This window comes from Podarcis cretensis (genome assembly GCF_951804945.1).
Source record: "Podarcis cretensis genome assembly, chromosome: 16".
NCBI classification, from domain to species: Eukaryota; Metazoa; Chordata; class Lepidosauria; order Squamata; family Lacertidae; genus Podarcis; species Podarcis cretensis.
In genome coordinates this window covers 8,867,807-8,891,933 of record NC_137186.1, presented here as the reverse complement: position 1 = coordinate 8,891,933, position 24,127 = coordinate 8,867,807, and the positions used below count along the sequence as shown (strand labels likewise).

Below are 24,127 nucleotides of genomic sequence, written 5' to 3'. Positions count from 1 at the left end.
AGATCCCAGTTCTTATCAGTTGAAGTAACCAATTGGTAGATCCAGCACCCAAACAGACGAACCAACTAACAGCTTTTAAAAGGAAAACACAATTTTAATAGCAAGAATCTTAAAAAACAAGACAATTAGAATAACACACAGAAAAGGGAGTCAGGTTTGGCCTTCTTCAGCTGTTCATCCACCAGTAGTAGAGGCAAGGGGAGAGGTCACTGAAAGACAGAAGCAAAACAGCTCTTGAACACCAGCTCAGGCCATTTCTCCTGTTCTTTGCTTCTAAATCAGCATTCTAAGCAACACAGGTATTCCACACCATAATTATCCAGGAGTCACTAATCACTGATCCACCCCACCCCCCACCAGTCAAATAAAACAAGCAGGCACACCAACTTTCAAGGGGTCCTGGGTAAAAAGTATGACCTAGGAAATTTAACCTCGGCCTTGGAAAGCACACAGCTCCAAGAGGGTGTGGGACAGAGTGCCATCTGCAGCTCTCACCACCAGGGTGAACATATCCAGAATAGACACCAAGTCAACGGGCTCAGTGGAAGGGAAGCCAGGAAGAGGAAATAAAGGTGGCTGGAGTGGAGCTCTTGGCATAACCAGCTATCAATCAGGTGTGCTGGGAGAGCTGTGTTACTGTCAGGGGTGAGAGAAACCAGAGAGGGCTGCCCCCTTGAATCCGCCACATCACACCTGGCAGGTCACTCTTGGGTTTCCATGCTCTCTTCCTCTTCTCCGGTAGCAGTCTCTTCCTGGTTCTCTTCCTCCTCTTCCCCTTCCTTCTTCTCAGGTGGTTTCTCGTAGGCTTTCTCCGACGGGGTCACGATCACACCTTCCCAGGTAGACATCTCGGTAGCCAGGTCTGCGAAACAAGGGACGTTCCAGGGTGGTGGTGAGTCAGGTAGTTAAGCCTGTACAACCAAAACTGCACTAGAGCAGGAACCTTTGGCTCTCCAGATGTTGCTGAACTACAACTCCCAGCTGTTGACCAGGAATGAGGGGGGTTGTAGTTCACCCGCAAGGCCATGGGTTCCAAATACCTGGGCTAAGTGCACCAAGGAACGAGCAGCCGAGGGCCAGCATGCAATCCTATGCTCGTCTTATTCTGAATTTAAGTCATATCAAGTTCAATGGGGCTTACACTCAGGATAAATGTGATTAGGATTGTTGTTTGATGCTGCTGACAAGCCATCTGTCGGCTATAGCACATCTCCCCTAAGATAACTCTCCTGTTGGATTTTCGCTGCCTATTTCTAAACTTCTTTCACCTCAACTACAGCCAAAGGCTGCAATGTAGCAGAACAAAGTGTGGCCTTATTTCTATATGTAGACCATCCGATTCCTCTACAACAAGATTTGGAGCCAGTATTATTTTAACACCTGAGGCTGCTGCTGCTCACTTGCCTAGAGGTAAAGACTAGTTACTTCCTTGGTTACAATAACTGAGTGATAATGTGTGCCAGTGCCCCAATTCATTGTTTTTATTTATTTAGAATATCTGCACCCTGACTTTTAGCCAAAAAGGTTCCCAGATTGGCTTATGTACAATCAGTTAAAACAAGACAGACCCTGCCTGTATGCTTGCAATTTAAAGGAACGACGCACACAAAGGGAAGGGGGCCCCCAAAAACTTGGGCACTGCTTCTTAAACAGTTGTTTTTATAATGGCTGGGTGGCCCAGTTCAGGGGTAGGAGGCACCTGATGGAACAGAGGAGTGAGCGAACCCTTCTTCCTATCTCCCATGGAGGCAGTCTGATGAAACACCTGCTCCCAGGTGACAGCTGAAGGAGAGGAGGCCTGATGGAGCAGACCTGTCCCAGCAAAGCTGTTTGAGAGCCCCACTTTCCATCTGTCTTTCCAAGATAGGAACCTGCCTTGTACCCGGTGAGACTCTTGGGTCCATCTAGCTCTATACCGTCTACTCTGACTGACATTCTCCAAGGTTTCCGTCTGGAGTGTGTCCCAGCCCAACAAGGAGATCCCGGACATATGCTCCAGCCACTGAGCCACAGCTCCTTCCAAGAGCTCCTACTTACAGTTGGCATCTCCTTCTTGCCCGAGGATCTTCCGGTATCCGCCATGAGAGAGAATGCGGACCAGGGTTTGGGCTGTGTAGCAGACCATGTCCTAGATGGAAATAGAGAGACCAGTCACACATCGTCCCCTCCCTGCACTTTCAGGACCTCTCTGGGCTGCAAATCCACCTGCACATATTTCTCTTTGAGCAACAGCAAGGGCACACACGCCTGCCTCTTCAAACAGTGCAGGACACACAGTAGTTGAACTTCATGCTTCTGCAATCTGCAAAGCATCTCAAAGGAGGTGTGAAACCTATGGGTCCAACTCTGACAATCGTATGCAAGCATTTTAGCCATGAGGATTAGAATTTTTTGTAGGAAGCCAAAATCTGCAGAGAAGCTGGAGGCGTGGTGCTTATCTTGCCCCCAAAGAGTACAGTGGTACCTCGGGTTAAGTACTTAATTTGTTCCGGAGATCCGTTCTTAACCTGAAACACTACTTTAGCTAATGGGGCATCCTGCTGCCACCGCGCCCCTGGAACACCATTTCTGTTCTCGTCCTGAAGCAAAGTTCTTAACCCGAGGTACTATTTCTGGGTTAGCGGAGTCTGTAACCTGAAGCATATGTAACCCGAGGTACCACTGTATTTGAATAGTTAACACATCTTTCACAGAGTTTACTTTGAAACAGCCCTGGCAGGCAGGCCAATGTTATTAAGAGTAGAGGTTTGGCTAAAGCCATGTATACTAAGTCTGTGGCAGAGGCAAGGGTTTTCAGCTCATGTTTATAGCCACTATACCAGCGATGGTCCTCCATGTGGTGTTGAGCTCCCATAAGCCCCAGAAGGGCCAGTGGCTAGGGATAATGTGAGCTGGGAGTCCAGCAGCATTTGGAGGGCCACAGGATCCCCACCCCCTTTCCCAGACACATATCCCAACCGATCAAGGATCACATATCAATGTGCATGCAGATGTAACTGGTGCATGTGTGTGTGGATCATGTGGCCCTGCAGTTGTTAATGGGTTCCCAACTCCCATCAGCCCCAGCCAGCATGGCCAACGGCCAGGGACGATGTTGAGTTGTGGTTCCAACGACACTTGGAGAGCCACAGGTCCTCAACCCCTCTTGTACATTCTTGTACAGATGTCCCCCTCAACCTAAATCCTTGCACTATATAGTATCTCAATTGAAGGAGGGGGATGGGTTACCTGCTGCTCCAGGGTCATAACTGTGTGGACTCTGAAGTTCCCGCTCTCACAGGGGTCAGTGATGCCGACAGAGCCAGGAAGGAAGAGCCCAGCGGCCAAGATCTGAAGGCAGCGCCTGCGAAGCAGCAGCAAGATTAGAAATAATAAGACCCCCGCCATGTAGCATTTGGAAGACACAAATTCTCTTCTTCCCCCCTGAATTTTAAAAGTGTTTTGACTATACCTATAGGCAACATTGAGAGCCAAGGGCTGCCGTGTGGGGTTGTTCATCACAGCATAGTGTCCCTAGAACCAAAGAGAAGAGCAAATAGTAGAGCTTTGTTTGTCCGTCCTGCTTACCCAGTAACTGGCAATACAATTCTGTCTGTGTTGACTTGGGAAAGGATTCCAACTAAATTCAGTTGGGCTTACTGAGAAGACAGTTCAACATTTTATTTTATTAAGCACTGGCAGCCTCATACCTGGAGCTGCTCAGGAATTTTAGGAAACAAACAAAAGCCAGTCGAGTTTTGAAATCAGTGGTTTGGCAAGGTTCAGTCTACCAACTTGATTCAAAATGGCACCCAACTGGATCCAAAGGTAAGTGAAAAGCTGCTCATTGATGTCAGGAGACAACATGCAGCAAATTGGTTCCACTGCCTAAAGAGGTGCCCAAATGCACAGCACACAACTTTCCAATATATATAGTAAATATGTTGTCACCATTTCCTTCCCTGCAGAATATTTATATTTGCATGGGAAAAAAGTTAAGTTAAGGAGCACCTCAATCTTACGTAATTACCTGCAAATGAAAAACAACCCTTCTAAGTATGCACTACATTATGGATTAAATTATTCAGGAGACTGTCTTTGACCCAATGGAGTCTCCACATTCATTTCCTGTTTCTTCATCGTCTCTGCCTTCCTTAACTGTTTTAAATTCATGATTTTTTTTAAAAAAAGATCAGTCCTAGTTCTGATCTACAACTTCAAAGTGTTGTCACACAGGAAAAAGGGATGCAGATTGCTGCCAAGCTTCTCCCAACTGCAAAAACAGGATCCTTGAATGTTTTGATCAAGAAAGCATAACATGAAGCAGCCACCATTAGAGAATCAGCCCACAGGGGAAGCCAAGCACCTGCCCTTGATCTCTTCACATACCAGCAGGTCAAGAATCCAGGGTGTGAGGGGTTCAAAGCCTGGGAACCGCAACCTGAGGTCCTTCAGCAGACGGATCAAGACTTTCACTCTGAAAGAAGGTAACAATGTCATCCCCAGAATATGTATGTATCTATCTATTGTGTTGTTGATACTATCTTTGTTTTAAAATGATAGTTTTTTGTGTATTTGTTTTGAATTAGCTTGTGGGCTGTAGCCATGTTTTTTTTATTTGAACCATGCTGGGGGGGGGGTGTTTGGATCAAGCCGTTTATAAATTTTCTAAAACAAATGGTGGTGATGGTTTTCTCTAGGATACTGGACTCTATACTACTAAAGAGGAGGGTGTTCATTGGTGGATTAGCCACAAAACCTACATGAAATCTCCCTATTTAGAGGCATTTACCTCTGAATGACATCTGCAAGGGGGCAAATTATGTGTGTAAGTGTGGTTTCTGTCTTCATATACTACTTGTGGGCTTCTCAGAGACATCTGGTGAGCCACTCTATGAAACAGGATGCTGGACTAAACTGACATTTTGGTCTGATCCAGCAAGGCTACTCTGCTCTTATGCCAGCTTAAGAGATCCAACTGCAAAGGCATGAATCTTGCACAAGCAGCACTAGAAGCGAGCAAATCTACACAAAAAACACCTCATCCTTGTGCCTCAACTGCCCCCATGCCAGAGTCCGGAGAATCAGAAGGAGGCGCATTGTGAATAGACATACGTCCCCAAGATATGGGAGTTCTGCCAGGGGTTAGGACCTGGACCAAGAGCACCAGAAGCAAGCAGCTGGAGCAAGTCCAAACTCAGAGATGCATCAAAGCCTTGATGTTTCCCAGTGTAAGAGCTAAGGTTGACCCTAGTCTGCCTTAAGTTTTACAGATTGGGGAGCTTCCTCCCCTATGTCCTTCCACAAGGGCAGGAGAACCTTTTTGAGCCTGAAGGCGGCATTCCCTTCTGGTGGGCGGGGGGCAGAGGCAAAATTGGGCATAGGAACAAATGTAAATATAACCATTATGCCATAGGTTAGTTTCTTGCACTCACCTCTCTGTCCTACATGCAGACAGCAAGCGACATTATCAGAGCTCAAGGACACACTGCAGTTAGGTGTTTGTTTTTTTAAAAAAACACCTTGGGGGCAAAAGCAAGGCTAAAAGTCTTGGAGGGCCACCTCTGCAAGAGGAGCAAAGGTGGCTCTCCAGGCACAAAGGGAGAGAGACTTACGTGGACTGAACTTACGTGGACTGAGACGCGTTTTCCTCAAACCAGCGAGCATGTCGGATAGCTGCCAGAGCACTCTGAAGCACTTTGATATCCACTGGTGAGTGGAGAGAAGACGACAGAAGTGGCGGCATTAGGGAAACTGTGTTCAGCAAGGAAACACTCCAGCCTTCTATGCTGGGCACACATACCTCAACCCAATTAAAACAGCACACAAGGCCCTCTGGGCAGGTTGCTCTTTTCTACTCTTCTACCAAAAGCACATAAGGGACGCGGGTGGCGCTGTGGAGCCTAGGACTTGCCAATCAGAAGGTTGCTCAGTCCTGCTGCTCAGTCCCTGCTCCTGCCCACCTAGCAGTTCGAAAGCACGTCAAAGTGCAAGTAGGTAAATAGGTACCGCTCCGGAGGGAAGGTAAATGGCGTTTCCGTGCACTGCTCTGGTTCGCCAGAAGCGGCTTAGGCATGCTGGCCACATGACCCGGAAGCTGTACGCCGGCTCCCTCAGCCAATAAAGCGAGATGAGCGCCGCAACCCCAGAGTCGGTCACGAGTGGACCTAATGGTCAGGGGTCCCTTTACCTTTACCAAAAGCAGAACCTATTTAAGCAAGGTCAACCTCCATCTATCCTGCCCTTCCCCCTGCCCCTCCACTGCAGAGAAAACAAACTGCCTGGATTTCCTTACGGTGCAGCTCGGGATCCAGTTTGCGGAGGTTGGGGGGCACAGTGGTTATAAGAATCTTCACTGTTGCGTCTGCAGAACTGATTTCGAAGCCGGTCTCATTGGTGAGCATGGTCAATACTAAGGGGAGAAAAAATCAGGGATGAAATGAGCCAGGAAGTGACTGAGGAGTAGCTACAGATCTCAATGCTTGGTGAGATTTCTCTCTGTACTGTGGAACAGGTAGTACTCTGGACCCCAGTAGTGAATCTTGCCCAAATCAGTGGTCCTTCAGATGTTGCTGGACTCCAACTCCCAGCAGTTATAAGAGATGATGGGACTTGCAGTCAAGCAGTATCTGGAATGCCACAGTCTTCCCATCCCAAATCCAGCAAATTGCATTTGAGGCAAAAGACAGGTGTTTTCCTGAGTGTTTGTTTCCTGGCTGTGCCACTAGCATATATCTTTTCCCCTGGGGTTATTTTGCTTGGAATGCAGCACTGAGTGTGCTGATGCATAGAACAGGGCAATGGCAGACAAAACGTGCTGCTCACCTTCAGCAGGATCCTGCGTCCTCAGGCTTTCCACAACTTTGTTTCCCAAGGCGGCAACAGCTTCCACTGTGGATGGAAGCAGAAGTCAAAATTCATTGCAGAAGGCTCCATTAGAACACACTCCCCACCCCAGTCTGCCATTTCCCCTTCCCTTTGCGAATAGAAAAACTTACACGTAGGCAAGATTTTCAGGATCACAACTAGATCTGCCACATTGTGGCCAGTCATCATGGTTCCTTTCTTGTAGGATCCCACTTGGCGAACCTCTTCGATTTGCTGGTACAGCGAGAAAGAGAGAGAGAGATGTACACATAAATATGCTGTTCAGATCTTCCCAAGTTGGCCCACAAAGTCTCCAAGCCCACTGCCCTTCTCTCTTGAAAAGAACATAGAGCTAAAAAAGGAAGTTGGAAAAGTGACACTCTTTCCCACTTCCTCTTTCAGCTCTTATGTTTTTTACAGGCTCAGAGACTGTCACTTTTGGGGTGGCTGATCCGGGGAGTGGGGAGAGAGATGAATGGAGAGGATGGTGCCCACAGCACTTGGTCAGAAATTCAAATGTAAACTTTGAAAAAGCTGTTGCCTGTGACACTCTGAAATCTAGGCTAGAGGGACTGATGCGATCCTGCCTGGAGGTTGGCTCAGCGGAGATTCTGTTTCAATCCCAGTTTAGCAATTGTGTCTACTGAGAGAAGTCTCACAGCAAACCACAACCCTTCAGATGAAAACACATACTCCCTTGCTAAACATGAGTATTCTCTCAATGTCTTCTTGGTGAAGACTGACTCACCACTTCAAATGTTCCTGGAGCCACAATCAAGTTGTCAATCACATTGTTGATCTTGGTCACCAGAGAGAGGATAGAAGCCTAGTACAGAAGGGGGAAATAGAGTAGTATGTAGCTATTTGTTTATTAGAAGAAGAAGAAGAAGAGTTTGGATTTGATATCCCGCCTTTCACTCCCTTTAAGGAGTCTCAAAGCGGCTAACATTCTCCTTTCCCTTCCTCCCCCACAACAAACACTCTGTGGGGTGAGTGGGGCTGAGAGACTTCAAAGAAGTGTGACTGGCCCAAGGTCACCCAGCAGCTGCATGTGGAGGAGCGGAGATGTGAACCCGGTTCCTCAGATTAGGAGTCTACCGCTCTTAACCACTACACCACACTGGCTTATTACCTGATTTATATACTGTATTTTAATGTGCAAATGGCGGTTCAACGCAGCTGTGCAAAATTTAACATACTAATAAATAAAACATCCAATCAAAACCAAAAATTACACAATAGCAGTTAACTGTATCCTTTGCCCTTCATATTACAATGTCTAAAGTAAAAAAGACAAGACTATGTTCGTATATCAAGGAAGGACTGCAATGTATCCTAACTAGGAGATTTAGTAACTATTATTTCGGGAATAATTTAAGTCTTAAATTCAGGAACGTGGCTTATTTTTCGAGAACGGGTGGTGAAAGGCCTCTAAGAAATTGTAGGCAATGTGACGTTTAATGACGATTACTGCTTTCAATTTTTAGCTCAAAGAGCATTACTGCCTTTTAATTTATTATTGTTTTATTTTAACTCCTAGAGGAAACAGAGGTCTGTCCACCCCTATGTAGGAAAAGCAACTGAATAATTTTATCCAGGGTTCCTATCCCACCTCCTTGACAGAAACCTCTTAATTCTACCGGGGAGAGAGCAGCAATCATGCAGAACACACCTGTTCAGCAGAAGTGGGAGCAAGGTCCTGGTTTCTCTTTAGCAAGGCTTCGCTGAAGGCAGTCTCATCTGGGGCTGGTTTCACACGGGGGAAAGCCATTTCGCACTGGAGGAAGGAGGACACCTTTATGTTTTTTTTTTTTTATAATGATTTTTATTAATTTTCCACACATAAAATGAAGAACAATGTAACACAGTATTACTTCATAATCATCAATTCATAGCCTTTTTTCTTTGACTTCCCCATACCTCCCTATCCCTGCATCCTTGTTTAAGATTCTTTAGCAACCCTTAAGTCCATTGTCTTAGTTCTTTTTCATAAATATTTCTTAAGTTTTTTTTTTTTGTTTACTGCTGCAATTCTTTACTTCTTACCCCCTGACATCTTAACATTCCTCAATTTTACAATTATTTTTAAGATATATCTTGAAGTTCTTCCAGTCCTCTTCCACTGTCTCTTTCCCCTGGTCCCGGATTCTGCCCGTCATCTCAGCCAGTCCCATAAAGTCAATCACCTTTGTTTGCCATTCTTCCAGAGTAGGTAGTTCTTGCGTCTTCCAATACTTTGCCAGTAGAATTCTTGCTGCTGTAGTGGCATACATAAAGAATGTCCTATCCTTCCTTAACACCACTTGGCCCACCATGCCCAAGAGGAAAGCCTCTGGTTTCTTAGGAAAAGTCCACTTAAGAACCTTCTTAATTTCATTATAGATCATTTCCCAGAAAGCTTTAACCTTTGGGCAGGTCCACCAAAGGTGGTAAAAAGTGCCTTCAGTCTCATTACATTTCCAACACTTATTATTAGGCAAATGATAAATTTTTGCAAGCTTGACTGGGGTCATGTACCACCGGTAGATCATTTTCATAATGACCTTTATGAAGACTTTCACACACACACACACACACACACACACACACACACACAGTGCACTATGTTCATCCTCAGTGGTCCCATTTTAGCAGTGTTCATATATGTGGTTTCACCAGCGGCGTAGCGTGGGTTTTCAGCACCCGGGGCAAGGCAAGTAATTTGCGCCCCCTAACCTGCCGCCGCTGCCAGCTTATTCTTGCTGCTGCCTGGGCTGGGGTATTTACGGTAAGGTAGCCACGGCGGGGGCGGGTCCGTGTCAGGTGATCTGAGGCGAGTTGCCGCTGGCGCTGCCGCCCAAACGACGCCGCTTGCCCGGAGGAGGAGGGCAGAAAGGCGAGGAAAATGCAACATGGCCCAGCAGCTGCAGCAGCGGCAGCGGGGCTGTGAGGAGGGGCTGCCTGGCGCGCCCTCCGCGGCCCTGACGCGCGGGGACCGCGGCGAGCGCTGAGAGCCGCTGCCTGCCAGACGCCTTCAGCCCCGACGTGCGCACAGCTCGTTGGTTCCGCGAGACATGGGGCTCTGCTACAGCCTGCGCCCGAGGCTCTTTGGCGACTCCGGAGGCGGCAAGCGCGCCCCCCCAGATGTGGCGCCTGGTGCGGCCGGCCCCCCCTGCACCCCCCACGCTACGCCACTGGGTTTCACCACTCAGCACCACCAAACAGCAATCTGTGCACATGATGCAGCCACCAACAACAGGCAGGTTTTGAACAAACAGGAGTTTTTGTTTTTTAAGGCAAGGTAGGGCCTCCAACTTGATCTCACCCATCTCTTTATGTGTACTTACGCGTGGGTCTAAAAGTCTGATTCCTGCTCCAAGGCATTACAAAAATTGATGCCAACCCTGCACACTTTTTTCCTAGCATATTTTGAGAATGCAGGCGCACCATTTCGTGGCTGTATCCAGAAAGCTTCCAAGTTCTCCAATCCCACAGCTTGCTGGGTTGATTTTTAATTTCCCAAGACAAACTTCTCAAACTTAGGACTGCCAGCCACATTCAAAAGCACCCGTCAGGCCTACTTACCACATAGAAGTCAAAAGGGATGTGAGGCACGAAGGGTCGGAACCTGAAACACAGTTAATATAGGAAGGTGAGCTTTGATTTTGCGCTTGCCAGAGTTTACAGTACATTCAAGATCTATGTCACAGGTTTGATCATGTTCTTTAGCTTATCCTGACTTTACTTAAGGGATGTTATAAGAAAGACACCAAAAGCCTATGTGTGATTATTCAGCCCCAGTATATTCAGTGAGTTACTCCCAAGTAGGCACACCTATGCTTGGGAGGAAGCCACAGCAGCAGAACCAATGAGGCTTCCTGCCTAGAAAACTTGGCCATCTAAACCATAGTGTGTTCCGTCTACCGAGACACACTGTTTCGGTTGTTCCATTTTGGCCTTGTATGGATGGAAATGTCTCCTGTCTGAACGCCTGCCTGCTTCTAGTCATTGCAGGTAAAACTTTGCTGAACAGACCAGTGGGCTTCCTTCAGTATTCCCTGGAGAGAACCCTGCCTGAAACCCTGGACAGCTGCTGCCAGTTACTGGAGACAATACTGAGCAGGTAGATGGACCAATGGCCTTGCACAGTATAAGGCAGTTTCCTGTGTTTGTGCTGCTAGAAATGGATAGACGCCTAACTTTATGTGGGACTTACCCACTGCCAGGACCACCCCGAGAACCAAAGCGTCCGCCACGACCACGGCCTCTGTCACCCCTGAAAGAAATCAAGGAAGGAGAGGGGGGAAAGTCATAAGTACAAGCAAGAGCCACAATCTGCTATCAGCTGTTCCCAGAGGTTTGTTTCCTTACACCCTTCCCCCCATTTACATTAAACATCGGGCAATTGGTGCTCTCCATCCGGAAGCCCATCATTCATGACTATTGTCCATGTTGGCTGGAGCTGATGAGAGTTGGAGTTGGAGAGTTGGAGTCTAGCAACATCTGCCAGGCCGCAGGGTCCTCACGTGTGGGGTTGACAATACCAGGTTGGGCAGACCAACGGCTATCCTAAGTTCAATTCCTTCTGTTATCCAGTGAATAAAATAAAATAAATCCTTCCAATAGCACTTCAGAGACCAACAATTGGTTAGTTATACCAATAACTAACTTAGTTGGTCTCTAAGATTCTACTGGTAGGATTTTTTTATTTTATTTAGAGACCAACTAAGTTAGTTATTGCTATAACTACCAATAACTAACTTAGTTGGTCTCTAAGGTGCTACTGGAAGGAATTTATTTATTTATTTTGTTTTATTTCAATTACAGCAGACCAGCACAGCTACCTACCTGTAACTATCCAGTGAAGTCACATATTTCTTTCGAAGCTCAATAACACCCAAGGCCCATGAAGCCCCAAGCCCAACCCGCTCTTGTTGTGAAGTCTATCTCCCCATTATCTGCTGACTGCAGAGAGGTAGACTGCATCTGCCCCTGGAAGCCTCACCTTCAGCTACCTCACCCCTCTCTGTTATCTGATGTAGGGAGGGTAGATTACTTCTGTACATGGAGGTCCATCCTTTGGCTATCCTGTTTCTCCCCACCCATTATCTGACCCTTTCAGAGAAGTAGACTCCTTCTGTACCTGGGAGTCCACCCTTTGGCTGTTGTATCTCTCTCCCATAGGAGGACAGTGGTGTCCACCAACTTGGATGGCTATCAAAGTAGATTTGGCAAATTCATGGGGGAAGGGAAGTACCCATGGCTACTAGCCAGGATGCCTCTGAATGCCAGTGGCCAGAAAGGGAGAGGCAGCTATTTGTGTTGTGGGGATTTTTGCTTGTGTGCTTCCCTTTGGGGCAGCTGTGGGACCAGGATGCTGGACTAAGATGGGGCATTGGGACCTGATCCAGCAGCCCAGCTCTTCTTCTGTTCATGGAATGATAGTACAGTGGTACCTCGGGTTAAGTACTTAATTCATTCCGGAGGTCCGTTCTTAACCTGAAACTGTTCTTAACCTGAAGCACCACTTTAGCTAATGGGGCCTCCTGCTGCCGGAGCACAATTTCTGTTCTCATCCTGAAGCAAAGTTCTTAACCTGAAGCACTATTTCTGGGTTAGCGGAGTCTGTAACCTGAAACGTCTGTAACCTGAAGCGTATGTAACCCGAGGTACCACTGTACTGTGGGAGTAGGAAGGGGGCACCAAGGGTCATCTAGTCCGACCCCTGTTGGAATCTCGAGTCCTGCCCTCCAGAGCAGGAGAAAACAATCTGGCTCCATCTCCCATGTGTCCTTAAGAGGGGCAACGGGAATTCCATCTTTAGCCATCCTGTCCCTCCCCGTTATATGGCACTTGGCAGGGGCGGGATAGGGCAGGCAGACGACAGCCGGAGGTGGAGCTTCCAAGTGCAGCAGCAGTCTATCTCTCTCTCGCGCGCGCGCCATTCTATATTCTGGTAGAAAAGCAGACTCCTTCCGTCCCTGGAGGTTCGGGGGTTTCCCTGTCCTGCTTTCTGAGCACAGTTCGCCCCAAATAAGCGCCCTCCTCACAAAAAGTGAGCGCCCGCCATGACCCCCAATCCTTCCATTCCCTTCTCCCTGCCCCCAATTCCCCTCCCCCGCCACGTGCCAGCCCCTCCCCCATTTCTCCCCCCCCCCTCCCTTTACTCGCCTCATGATTCCGACGAGCAATAACCGTCGCTGCTCCTCAGGCGTTAAAAAAAAAAGAAAGAAACGGTGCAGCGAATGTGGGGGGAGGCGGCCGAGGAAATATGAAAGAAAAGCCGCCCGGCCTATACTTGCGCCCGCCGCTCTGCGCACCTCGCAACAAGCTGCACCGCTATTGGTCCCCTTAGGCAGTAGCAGCCGCCGTTATTGGCTGCCGCCGCGGCTCCCCTCCTTCAGCCAATCCCATCCTCGTGCCCCACAGTGGCTTCCCGCCCGCGTCTTAGCTTCCGTCATCTCATTGGTTCCTTTGGACCGTCTGTCATTCGGAAGACACGCGCACGCCCCCGCGAGCGGCGAGCCAATGGCAAAGTTGGCAGCGGGTAGTGTGACCAATAGGGCAGGGCTTAGTGGGAGCGGGAGGGGAGGAGGGACCGCGCAAGGGGAGGTGGGGAAGGCGCATGTGCGGCTTCTGGGCAGCGGAGCTCTTGGGAGACCGCTAGAGGGAGAGAAGGACGCCGAAAGAGGGAGACAATAGTGCTTAGCGCGCACGCGCAGAACATTGTGCGGCACTTATAGAGCATCAATGAAGCATTTTGTTCCCAAGCAGCAGAGTGGCGCAGCGGAAGCGTGCTGGGCCCATAACCCAGAGGTCGATGGATCGAAACCATCCTCTGCTAGCCCGGTATTTTTAAAATTAGTGCGAGTTGGATTATTTTAATGAAAATATTTAAATTAATTTTTGAAAAATCTATTGAAGCCAACGCAGCACATTATTTTGCAGCAGTGTGATTACTAAGACCCAGCATGGGTTTATCAAAAACAGACAAATATTCTTTCTTTTTTTGATAAGTGTTCTGTAGCGTATCTTGATTTCAGTAAGGTCCTTCTCTCCTACAATTTTTACCCATATATCAGGAACATGGAAAGCTGCCTTATACTGATTCGGACCATTGGTCAGTCTAGATCTCCTGGGGTTTTCCCCAGCCCTTCCTGGATATGTCAGCAATTAAACCTGGTGCCTACATGCAAAGTCTCTAGCATACAGTCCCATTGCAATATTCCTGCCATGAACATGGGCTGGAACAAGTCCCGTCCCAACTCTACAATTCTACAACTCTCTTTTCTAATTATTAAGATTTTTATTAAATTGACCAATTAATTTCAAACTTCAAATTGTTTATGCATTCGTCTTATAATTTGACCTCCCATCTTCCCTTCTGTGCTGTTTTCATAGCCATCCCTTTTACCTACGGTGTAATATCACAATTTTCACCCATACATATTCCTCGATTACATCACACATTTCAGCCAACATATTCCTCTATTTCATATATTAACATTTCCCCCCATTGCTCAGTTTTCAAATCCCTTTCAATTGGTTGTTATATTCAATCAATCAACCTTTATCAATCAAAGGTTGTTATATTCTACAACTCTCATTGTGTGTTCTTTTTGGCTTGAGCTGGTACTTGCTGGAGCAGGCAAGGGAGAAAGCATTATTCAGTCCTACAGGTGGCAGTGTTGTCCTTCAGATGGCGAAATTCGCACTCGGTGCTCACCTGTTGAGCATAATGCTAGGCCCCTACTTTTGAGGCATGCAGAGAGCAAGGCACTCTGAATGGACTCCCTAAGACCTTTCGGACCCCTCTGCTCCTTACCAGGTCAGTATTTTCATTATAAAATGATTTTTGTTATAAAAAAAAACTTTACAGAAAAGTATGAAGTAGCCCAGACTTCAAGGTAGTTTTTATCGAGGTGTTGGTCATGCCTGATTATCGTCTTCCAAAGCAACTACTCTATTCCGAACTTAAAAATGGAAAGCGTAATGCTGGTGGTCAACAAAAGAGGTTTAAAGACTCTCTCAAGTCAAATCTTTAAAAAATGTAGTATAAACACAGACAACTGGGAAACACTGGCCTGCGAGCGCTCCAGTTGGAGAACAGTCTTTACCAAAGGTGTCATGGGCTTTGAAGAAACTCGAACTCAGGACGCAAAGGAGAAACATGCAAAGAGGAAGGCACGCTGGGCAAATCCACACTGTGATCAGCTCCTGTCCGGAAACCAGTGTCCCCACTGTGGAAGGATGTGTGGATCCAGAATTGGCCTCCACCAGGCATAGGCAAACTCAGCCCTCCAGATGTTTTGGGACTACAATTCCCATCACCCCTGACCACTGGTCCTGTTAGCTAGGGATGATGGGAGTTGTAGTCCCGAAACATCTGGAGGGCCGAGTTTGCCTATGCCTGGCCTCCACAGTCCCTTACGTTTGTTGTTGTTGTTTAGTCGTTTAGTCGTGTCCGACTCTTCGTGACCCCCTGGACCAGAGCACGCCAGGCACTCCTGTCTTCCACTGCCTCCCGCAGTTTGGTCCAACTCATGCTGGTAGCTTCGAGAACACCATCCAACCATCTCGTCCTCTGTCATCCCCTTCTCCTTGTGCCCTCCATCTTTCCCAACATCAGGGTCTTTTCCAGGGAGTCTTCTCTTCTCATGAGGTGGCCAAAGTCTTGGAGCTTCAGCTTCAGGATCTGTCCTTCCAGTGAGCACTCAGGGCTGATTTCCTTCAGAATGGAGAGGTTTGATCTTCTTGCAGTCCATGGGACTCTCAAGAGTCTCCTCCAGCACCAGAATTCAAAAGCAACAAGTCTTCGTACTCATTGTTAAAACCGTGTTTACAGAAGACAATCTTAGTCGGCTACGAGGGATCGCCAAAGAAGAAAAAGGTCATGCCCACAGCTTCCTCCGAAGAACCTTGGGAACTGTAGTTTAAGGATGAGATGACGCCTGGCATGCGCCCTTCCAACGCTAAAATTCCCCGATGCCTCCAGGGTGCGCTGCAAAAGTGGAAGGTCAAGGAGGGCACTCAGTTTGTGACTTATCGCCCTGATCATTGTGTTTGGCTTGGAGACATTCCTTCCCATGTTTACTCAGAGGTAAAGTCAGTTTGCCACAACTTAACTTCCCCAGATAACGGGTGCCTAGCAGCGCAGCCCTCTGAAGTTGAGAGTCAGCTTTTCACCCAGTCCTGGAGTGGGAAACTTTTTCCAGCCTGAGGGCCAAAACCCCTCCTAGGCAGCTTTCCGGGGGCCGCACCTCGTAGGTGGGTCAATGGGTGTGACCGTCACTTTTGCACAGAAGGCTCTGAAACGTCGTGTTTTACGCAGAATTGGATAAAATGACAGGAAGGATTCCAAACCTACGGGACCAGAGATTTACAGAAGATTGGAAGAAATTTACGAACTATTTGAAGAGCAGCTGTAATCAACAAATTACACTAGCAGGACTCCAAGAAGTTTTGTAAGGAGAAATATATGAAATATTGCAAAATAGAGACATCAGTTGTGAGATTTAAATGTAATAGTGAGAGTAAGAAATGCAAATTAATAGACTGGAAATTTTTCAGATGTGATTGATGGAAGTCAAAAAAATTGTGTAAGATATAAAAGTATGTTTAATTATTGTTGAAAATTATATGTTAAAAAACTAATAAAAATTATATATAAAGGGGGGGGGGGAGGAAGAAATGTCGTGTTCTACATAGAGAGGCTGTGGGGATGTAGTGCTTAGACTAGGACCCGGGAGAGGCTAGGGTTCAAATCCTGAACTCCACCATGAAGCACTCTGGGTGTGACTTTTGGCCAGTCTCTCTCTTGCTCTTTTTTTTTTAAATGATATTTATTAAAGTTTTAAGTTTTTCACACAAACCAAACAACAATACAAACACAAACAAAAACAAGTATAATTTCAATCTCTTTTTTTTTCTTGTAACTTACTTTCCCGACCTCCTCATACCTCCCCTTTCTGTATTCCAATTTCTATTTATTAAATCAGCAAATCCTTTCCCCTGTTCTCGATTTAATTTTTAACCTTTCTTTTGTTTTTATTTAATCATTGCCGCTGAAAACCACTTAATTTCTAAACCCATGTCATTCTAACTCTCTCTCTCCTAACCTACTTCACCGGATTGTTGTGAAGAATCATAGAATCGGAAGACACCCCGAGGGTCATCTAGTCCAACCCTGTGTACTGCAGGGATATTTTGCCCAGCGTGGGGCTCGAACCCTCGCCGGGGTTCTTGTGAAGCCCAAAGAAAAAAGAATGGGGGAGAGAAATCATACAGGCAGCCTTGAACTACTTGGCAGATCAGCAGGATGGAAACCTGTAGATCTGAGATTCGACTTGGTAAAATAAATCTGCAAATTGCTTGATGCCACTGGCAAGATTTTTCTTCTTCAAAATTACACAGTGCCTGGCACTCATTTGGAATGTTAATGACAATCATAATACATCAACAGTGTTATTTGATTCGTCCTAAGTTAAAATACTGCTACTAGAAGAATTATTATTATTATTAATTACAACAGTAACTCTTGTTATTACTCTATTTATTATTGAATTTAGGTCTGCACCTTCCTACCCATGGAGCCCAGGGTGGCAAACCCAGACTCACATTTTTTTTTTGTGCGTGTGTGTTTTTTAATAGTTGTTTTTAATCCCCAATAATTTTACTGTTTTATTCCTTTTGCAAACCACTCGGAAGTTTTTCCCACTGCCGAGTGGTATATAACTTTTTACGAAACGAATAAACAAAACGTGCAATTAAAAAGAGAAACCCTAAGGGGCAAACAGATTAAAACATTTCAGGATATAGTGACATTAAAAAAAAACTAACTAAAACAATCTAAAAATTATGGCAATTAATTTAAAAGAGGACGGCTAATAATAACAAGGGGGAAGGATTAAAAAATCTTGTCTCTCCTCTCTCAGGCTGTTTTATTGTTCCTTGATATTTAGCTGAGCTGCTACTGACGTATTTCTTTGCATTCCCAACTCGCAGGTACTTCTCCCTTCCTTTAATTCCCCCACTTTAGGTTAAACCACTCGGGGACTCTGCATATTAAGCGGCATATAAATATTGGCAGTTGCCACTGCGATGTCCGGACTTGAAATCCCACAACCCATCGTCGTGGATCCTTTGCTGGGCGATCTTTGTTTGGAAAATCCCGTGTTCCTGCTTTTAATGGGAAGGAGAGGGGGGTGAGTCGCGGGCAGGAAGGAGTTAAGGCGCCTTGTCGGTGGTGCTGATGATGATCGCAGCCGCCCTGTCATTGAATGAAGCGAAGAAGAAGGAAAGAAGCAACTCTGGACCCTGCAGTTAGATAAACCTCTGCTCCTCTTCTTTCTCTCTCCACTCCAGGCTGAGTTACTGCAAGGAAGGCGGCAGGCAGCACGGGCAGAGGCGGACGCGAACTCGGGGCGGGACCCCCAACGCCAGGCAGACGAGCTCAGCGAAACTCAGCACAACTTCTTAGGGAGCAGAGATTGGCAGAAGACAGCTGTGGGGTGGGTTGTGTTTTGGGTTTTTTGCACCACTGGAGAGGAGAAGAGTTTGCAGAGAGGCGGAAGGGAAAGGGTCAAGCGCCAAAATGCGGGGAGCTGGCACAGTGGGCATAACCGGGCACGCTTGAGATTGGCACGCTTTAGCACAGCACCCCGTGCCACCTTCTGCAGGGTTTTGGGCGTCGGTTGGGTTTTGAAGGGGTGAGGAAGCTGGGGGCATCGGGGTGGCACGCGGGGCGAGGCCAGGGAATGAAGGCCTGGCGTCGTGGCGGCCGCGGGGTGGCCCTCTGCGGGCCGTGGCTCTACCCGGGGACCCCGCTCAAAGCGGCGTCGCCCCACGGCCCGGCGTTCGTGTGGTGGATCCTTGTGGCCCTCTGCCAGCTGGGCCCGGCCGGCGCAGCCAACTTGACCATCGCCGTGGTGCTTCCGGAGCGCAACACCACGTATCCCTGGGCCTGGCCACGGGTGGCGCCCGCCATACGGCTCGCCGTCCGCAAGGTCAACGCTCGGCCGGACCTGCTGCCCGGCTACACCGTCCAGCTGGTCTTCGGCACCAGCGAGGACGACCACGGCGTCTGCTCGGACATCCTGGCGCCCATGTCGGCTGTGGACCTTCAGATGAGCGCCAACCCGGACCTGTTTGTGGGACCCGGTTGCGTCTACACCGCAGCCCCCGTTGCCCGCTTTACCCGGCACTGGGGGCTGCCACTGGTGACCGCCGGGGCCGAGGCCGTGGGCTTTGCCAACAAGGCCAGCGAGTACGCCTTGACCACCCGCACCGGGCCGAGCCACGGCAAGTTGGGCGAGTTTGCGGCCTACCTGAACCAACACTTCAACTGGACGCGCCATGCCATGCTCCTCTACTGGGACAACAAAAATGACGACCGGCCCTGTTTCTTCGCTGTGGAGGGTCTGTACCTCAGGCTGCCAGCCTTGATGAACATGACGATGGAGGACATTCCTTTCCTGGGGGCGAACTACACCGCGCTGATACGCGACATCAAGCGAAAAGCCCGGAGTAAGTAGAGTCGCTCCGCTATATCCTTGTTCCTCACCTGAGATTTGGTTTTCATACCTGTAGGACCCACCAGGTGCATTGCGTCCACCTCAGGAGGCAGAGAGGTTCCTTGACAGTACGGTGGAGTGGTTAGAGCATGGGGCCTGGGTTCGAATCCCCGCTCCGCCACAGAGCCTGCCGGGTGGGCCAGTTGCTCAATCTCAGCCTGGCCTACCTTTCAGGGTTGTTGTCCTGGCAGAATGGGGAGGGGGCAGAACGCCATGCGCTGCCTCGAGCGCCTTCCTTGGGCAGGTGGGAATGTAGTGACTGAATAAATCTCCGCATGCCCTCTTTTCGGTCTGTTCTGAGGGGAGCCCAAAATCTTGTAAGGATTTGGGTGAAGCTCTGGGTGCCTCTGTGTCCCGGACACTCTGCTCCCTTGGTTGAGAGATGGACTGCAGAGCCTTTTCCTGGAGCCTCGGAAGTACCCAAAATGAGTGCCTCTGGGCATGTGCAGAGACTGAGAACGTTCACAGCTGCTGGGAGCCCAGCTCCTTAGGGGGCACATTCCTGTTTAGAAATGGGTTTGCCATTATCTCCTCTCTACTTTAGCAACTGCCCCCCCTCATGTAAATCATTTTTTGCCACTACAGATCCCCATCAACAAAACAAAACTCCTTGCCCACCTCAGCCCCACTGATTTTCCACCCCAGATTTCCCTATTCAATCTCCCTTTCTCCCTTCCTGGGCAAGAATTCTCACCCTGAGGCAAACACTTCAGGGACAGCATTGGCAGAACTGAGCCAACTTCAACTGAGCCAATTTTAAACCCTTCTTTTCCCTGCTAGATTTCCTACCTTCAACCCCCACCACCTCCAAGTTAAACAATTTAGCGTTCCCCTTGTCCTCCCTTTGTACATTTCATAAAATCCCAGCCACCTTCAAGGAGCTTGGGGTCGCTTGCAAAACCCATACTCCACATTATCCTTGTACAACAGCCCTGTGAGGTATGCTCAGGGTCACCGAGGTCAAGTGAGGGATTGAATCCTGCTCCTCCCTGAGGTGGAAAACCTGCGTCTCCAGATGTTGCTAGACTCAAGTCAGGGCTTACGGGAGTTGGGGATCTAGCAACCTCTGGAGGGCCCCTGCTCTAACCACTACACCACTCTGCTCCTCCAATGCACCGGCTTATTTTGGCTGAATCCACTGCACAGATCCTTTCCCCAATCCTTGGCTAGCTGGGTGGGGGTGGAACTGAACTTCCCCTGCGGTTGTTTCTTTATTTTGAAGTAGACACGCTCACTCTTTTTTCATAAGCCTGGGCTGGCGTCATGTCGGGTGGTGGAAGGGGAGCGAGGGGAGACCTGCGTAGCTCAGTGGCAGGGCCTTTCCCCTTGCATATTGTTCCTCTGCCTAAAAAACCCACAATCAGTAGTTTGAATGACTACAGACCAGTTGCACTGACTCCAATCATCATGAAGTGCTTTGAGAAACTGGTGCGCCGTCACATTATTTCCTGTCTTCCACCAATTTTTGACAACTACCAGTTTGCATACAGGGCAAATAGATCCACAGAAGACGCTATCACCACCACTCTCCATGCTGCTCTGTCCCATCTGGAGCAGCCGGGGAGTTATGTGAGGCTGCTGTTTGTGGATTTTAGCTCTGCTTTTAACACTATCCTCCCCCATAGACTGGTGTCCAAGCTAGAGGCGATTGGACTCTCCAACTCCACCTGTCTCTGGGTTTTGGATTTTTTGTCAGAACGTTCTCAGAGGGTTAGAGTAGGGTCACATATGTCCAAAGCCCTTAGTCTTAACACCGGCTCACCACAGGGTTGTGTGTTGAGTCCCCTGCTCTTTACTCTCTATACGTATGACTGTACAGCCATCTATTCCAGCAACAAAATCATCAAGTTTGCTGATGACACTACGGTGGTGGGGCTCATTTCAGGAGGGGATGAGTCCGCCTATCGGGACGAGGTGGAGCGGCTCTGTGTTTGGTGTGGAGAGAACAATCTGGCTCTTAATACAGCTAAGACCAAGGAATTGGTGATGGATTACAGGACAAAAAAGGCGGTCATTCAGCCCTTGTATATCAACGGGGAACGGGTGGAGAGGGTGGCGGAATTCAGGTTTTTGGGAGTGACTATCGATCAGGGCATGACTTGGAGCGCAAATACCACTGCTCTGGTGAAGAAGGCTCAGCAGAGAATTTATTTCCTCAGACTTTTAAAGAAGAACAATCTGAGTGAGAAACTGCTGGTGTCCTTCTACCGAGGCTCCATAGAGAGCATTCTCACATACTGTATTTGTGCTTGGTTCTCCAGTTGTACAGCTAGGGAGAAGAAGGTGCTCCAGAAGGTCATAACCACAGCCCAAAGGATTATTGGTCATCCTCTCCCATCTTTGGAAGAACTGTACGGTTCCCGTTGTCTTAGGAAAGCAAACAACATCCTGCAGGATGCATCTCACCCGGGATACAGTCTGTTTGCACTACTGCCTTCTGGCAGGAGATATAGAAACATCAAGTCAAGGACAAATAGACTGAAAAATAGTTTCTATCCAAGAGCTGTGGCCTTTTTGAATGCTGTAACTCGATAGTGTGACCTGGGAGTTTGATGGGTGTGGGTGTGGGTGTGGCTGGAATGTGGTTTGTTTGGTTGTTGTTGCTGTTTTGCTTTTGTTGTTTTTTTTAAGGGATGACATCCAATTTCGTTGCACTGTGCAATGTTGCACTTGTGTAATGACAATAAAGAATCTATCTATCTATACAGACGGTCCCGGGTTCAATTCCCACATCGCCTCCGGGAATCAGATTCTGCTGGAAGATTCAGGGCAGGTAAAATAAAAATAAACTGTGGAACTCCTTTCTGCAGGAGACAGCGATGGGCATCAAAGAGGTTTGGGCGAATCCACGAAGCAGAAGGGCTACTAGCCACAATGGTTATGCTCTGGTTAGAAGCAATTACGCTTCTGAAAGCCAGTGGCCGGAAGCCGGATTGGGGAGACGGCTCTTGTGTTCGAATTCTGCCTGCAAGCTTCCTATGGGCATTTGGGTGGCGGCTGTGGGAACAGGACGCTGGACTTGATGGGCCCCTTTGCCCTGATCCGTATGTTCTTAAAGGAGCCTTTTATTGGGTTCGGATTGCTGCGGCACTTAGCTCTCTGTAATCTCTACACTGGCTGGCAGCAACTCTCAGGCAGGGAATCTCTCCCAGCTCGGCTTGGCGACGGCGGGGATTGAACCTGGAACCTTCGGCATGGAAGGGGGAAGCTTTGCCTCTGAACCACATCCCTTCCCCAGCAGCCTTGCTCAGTATAAAGCATTTTCCTCTGTCCCCAAGCAGAGTAATTAATCCAGTCTCCCACGGGGGTCTCCTGCTGTTCCGCTGCGGTAGGTAAGCAAGGAAGGATTTTTCTCGGAAGAAAACAGCTTCTCCCTGCCTCTTAAATGTGTGCATGTTAAGCGTGCTGGTAGGATTCCATTTCAAGAACGCTGACACCCTCCTATAGGATGCATCCGCTATGGTATTTGTGGGGTCGTTCTTTTCCCTAACCAGAATCCGGCTTTGGGGCCACGCTCCTCTTTTGGCCAACAGCCTCCTCTGTCATCTGAGCCTCTTTGGTATTCGGAGGTAGACTGCCCCTGAAAATTGAGGCTTTATCTGGAGTCCACACTTAGCTATGCAGGGTGATGGATGGAGGTGGGAACTGCCCTCCGTGGTTCCGCGCATCTAAGTGTTTGCAGGGAATGTTTGCCGATTAGCTGCTGTTTGGGCAAGAACCCCGTTGCGTCCAAGAGGCTCACAGTTGGGGGACAAAGGGGGCACCTACATACTCCCCCCTTGGAAAAAAAACCTGATATAATCAGAGGTAGGCTGCTTCGAGGTTCTCTTTGAGGTGACCCTGCCTGATCTCTGCAATTAGATCATCTTCCCAGAATGTGCCTAGTTAGTTATATACGCACAGACATATTGTAGCGGTGAGTTCCGTAAGTTAAACCTGCATGGTGCACACACTTTTTGTCTGGCGAACCTGCGGATATTTCCAGCTCCGCCGTCATTTGTTGATGTTTCTGTTCTCGTTTTTTGGGGGGATCTGAGCTCGCTGCTCTTAATGAAGCCTCGCTTTTCCTTTTGAGATGGGTCTGGACCTTCCTTTCCTGTTAAGCAGCTGGACGCACAGGTCCAGGAGCACACAGCCTGCAGAGTGGAGGGCCGGCTTTGCTCTGACCTCGTGTGTATGCGTTTCTGCATGGGAGTGTCGAGCAGTAGAATAAATAGGTGAGAGTATTTTGGGTCCGGGGTGAGGGAACAGCTCACGGCTCACTGTGTGTTTAGCTCAGTTGCCGGTCCAAGGACAAGGTGTTTTTGTAAGTTCGTACATGCCGAAAAACAGCAAACCGTGCGTGTTAACAAGTTTATCTTCACATGGGAGGAAGAGCATTGCAGCCCGTGAGTTGAAGTAGGAGAGATTGAGGTATTTCACTGCAAAACAAACACACTCTCACCCAAATAATACACTTAAACCGCACTTATACCGTGGTTCATGTCTGTTTTCGGTAATGGCTGACAAAACCCAGCCAGATGGGCAGGGTAGAAATAATAAATTGTTGTTGTTTTTGTTGTTGTTGTTGTTGTTGTTTTTGTTGTTGTTGTTGTGCAAGAACCCTGAAAAGCAGGTCCTTGTTCTTATTTATCCCTGCCGTAGGGATGGGGGAGAGGCCATAAAATCCACTTTGCTGCAGCCCCGTGGAATGTTTTGTGTATACGTGCTCTGCACTCCTTTCCAACGAC

At 48.2% G+C, this 24,127-nt stretch overlaps 2 protein-coding genes across 2 annotated transcripts in view; one reads left to right on the top strand and one right to left on the bottom strand.

Moving 5' to 3' along the window:
* Window positions 1-73: 73 nt before the first annotated feature.
* On the bottom strand, window positions 74-13,161 carry ILF2 (interleukin enhancer binding factor 2). The gene is made up of 15 exons (XM_079958280.1): window positions 12,997-13,161; window positions 11,042-11,101; window positions 10,411-10,453; window positions 8,519-8,623; window positions 7,595-7,672; window positions 6,978-7,080; window positions 6,805-6,870; window positions 6,275-6,391; window positions 5,610-5,688; window positions 4,369-4,456; window positions 3,452-3,513; window positions 3,229-3,343; window positions 2,038-2,128; window positions 694-862; window positions 74-209 (listed from the first exon to the last, which is right to left on the bottom strand). The coding sequence occupies exons 1-14, from the start codon at window positions 12,999-13,001 to the stop codon at window positions 702-704; spliced, it is 1,173 nt and encodes a 390-aa protein (XP_079814406.1). The 5' UTR covers window positions 13,002-13,161; the 3' UTR covers window positions 74-209; window positions 694-701.
* A 4,912-nt stretch (window positions 13,162-18,073) lies between these two features.
* The window catches only part of NPR1 (natriuretic peptide receptor 1), a 62,104-nt gene continuing 56,050 nt past the window's right edge, over window positions 18,074-24,127 (top strand). Inside the window, exon 1 of the mRNA XM_079957954.1 lies at window positions 18,074-19,350. Within this exon, the coding sequence (XP_079814080.1) occupies window positions 18,582-19,350 (769 nt within the window). The 5' untranslated portion in view covers window positions 18,074-18,581. The remainder of the gene's footprint in view (window positions 19,351-24,127) is intronic.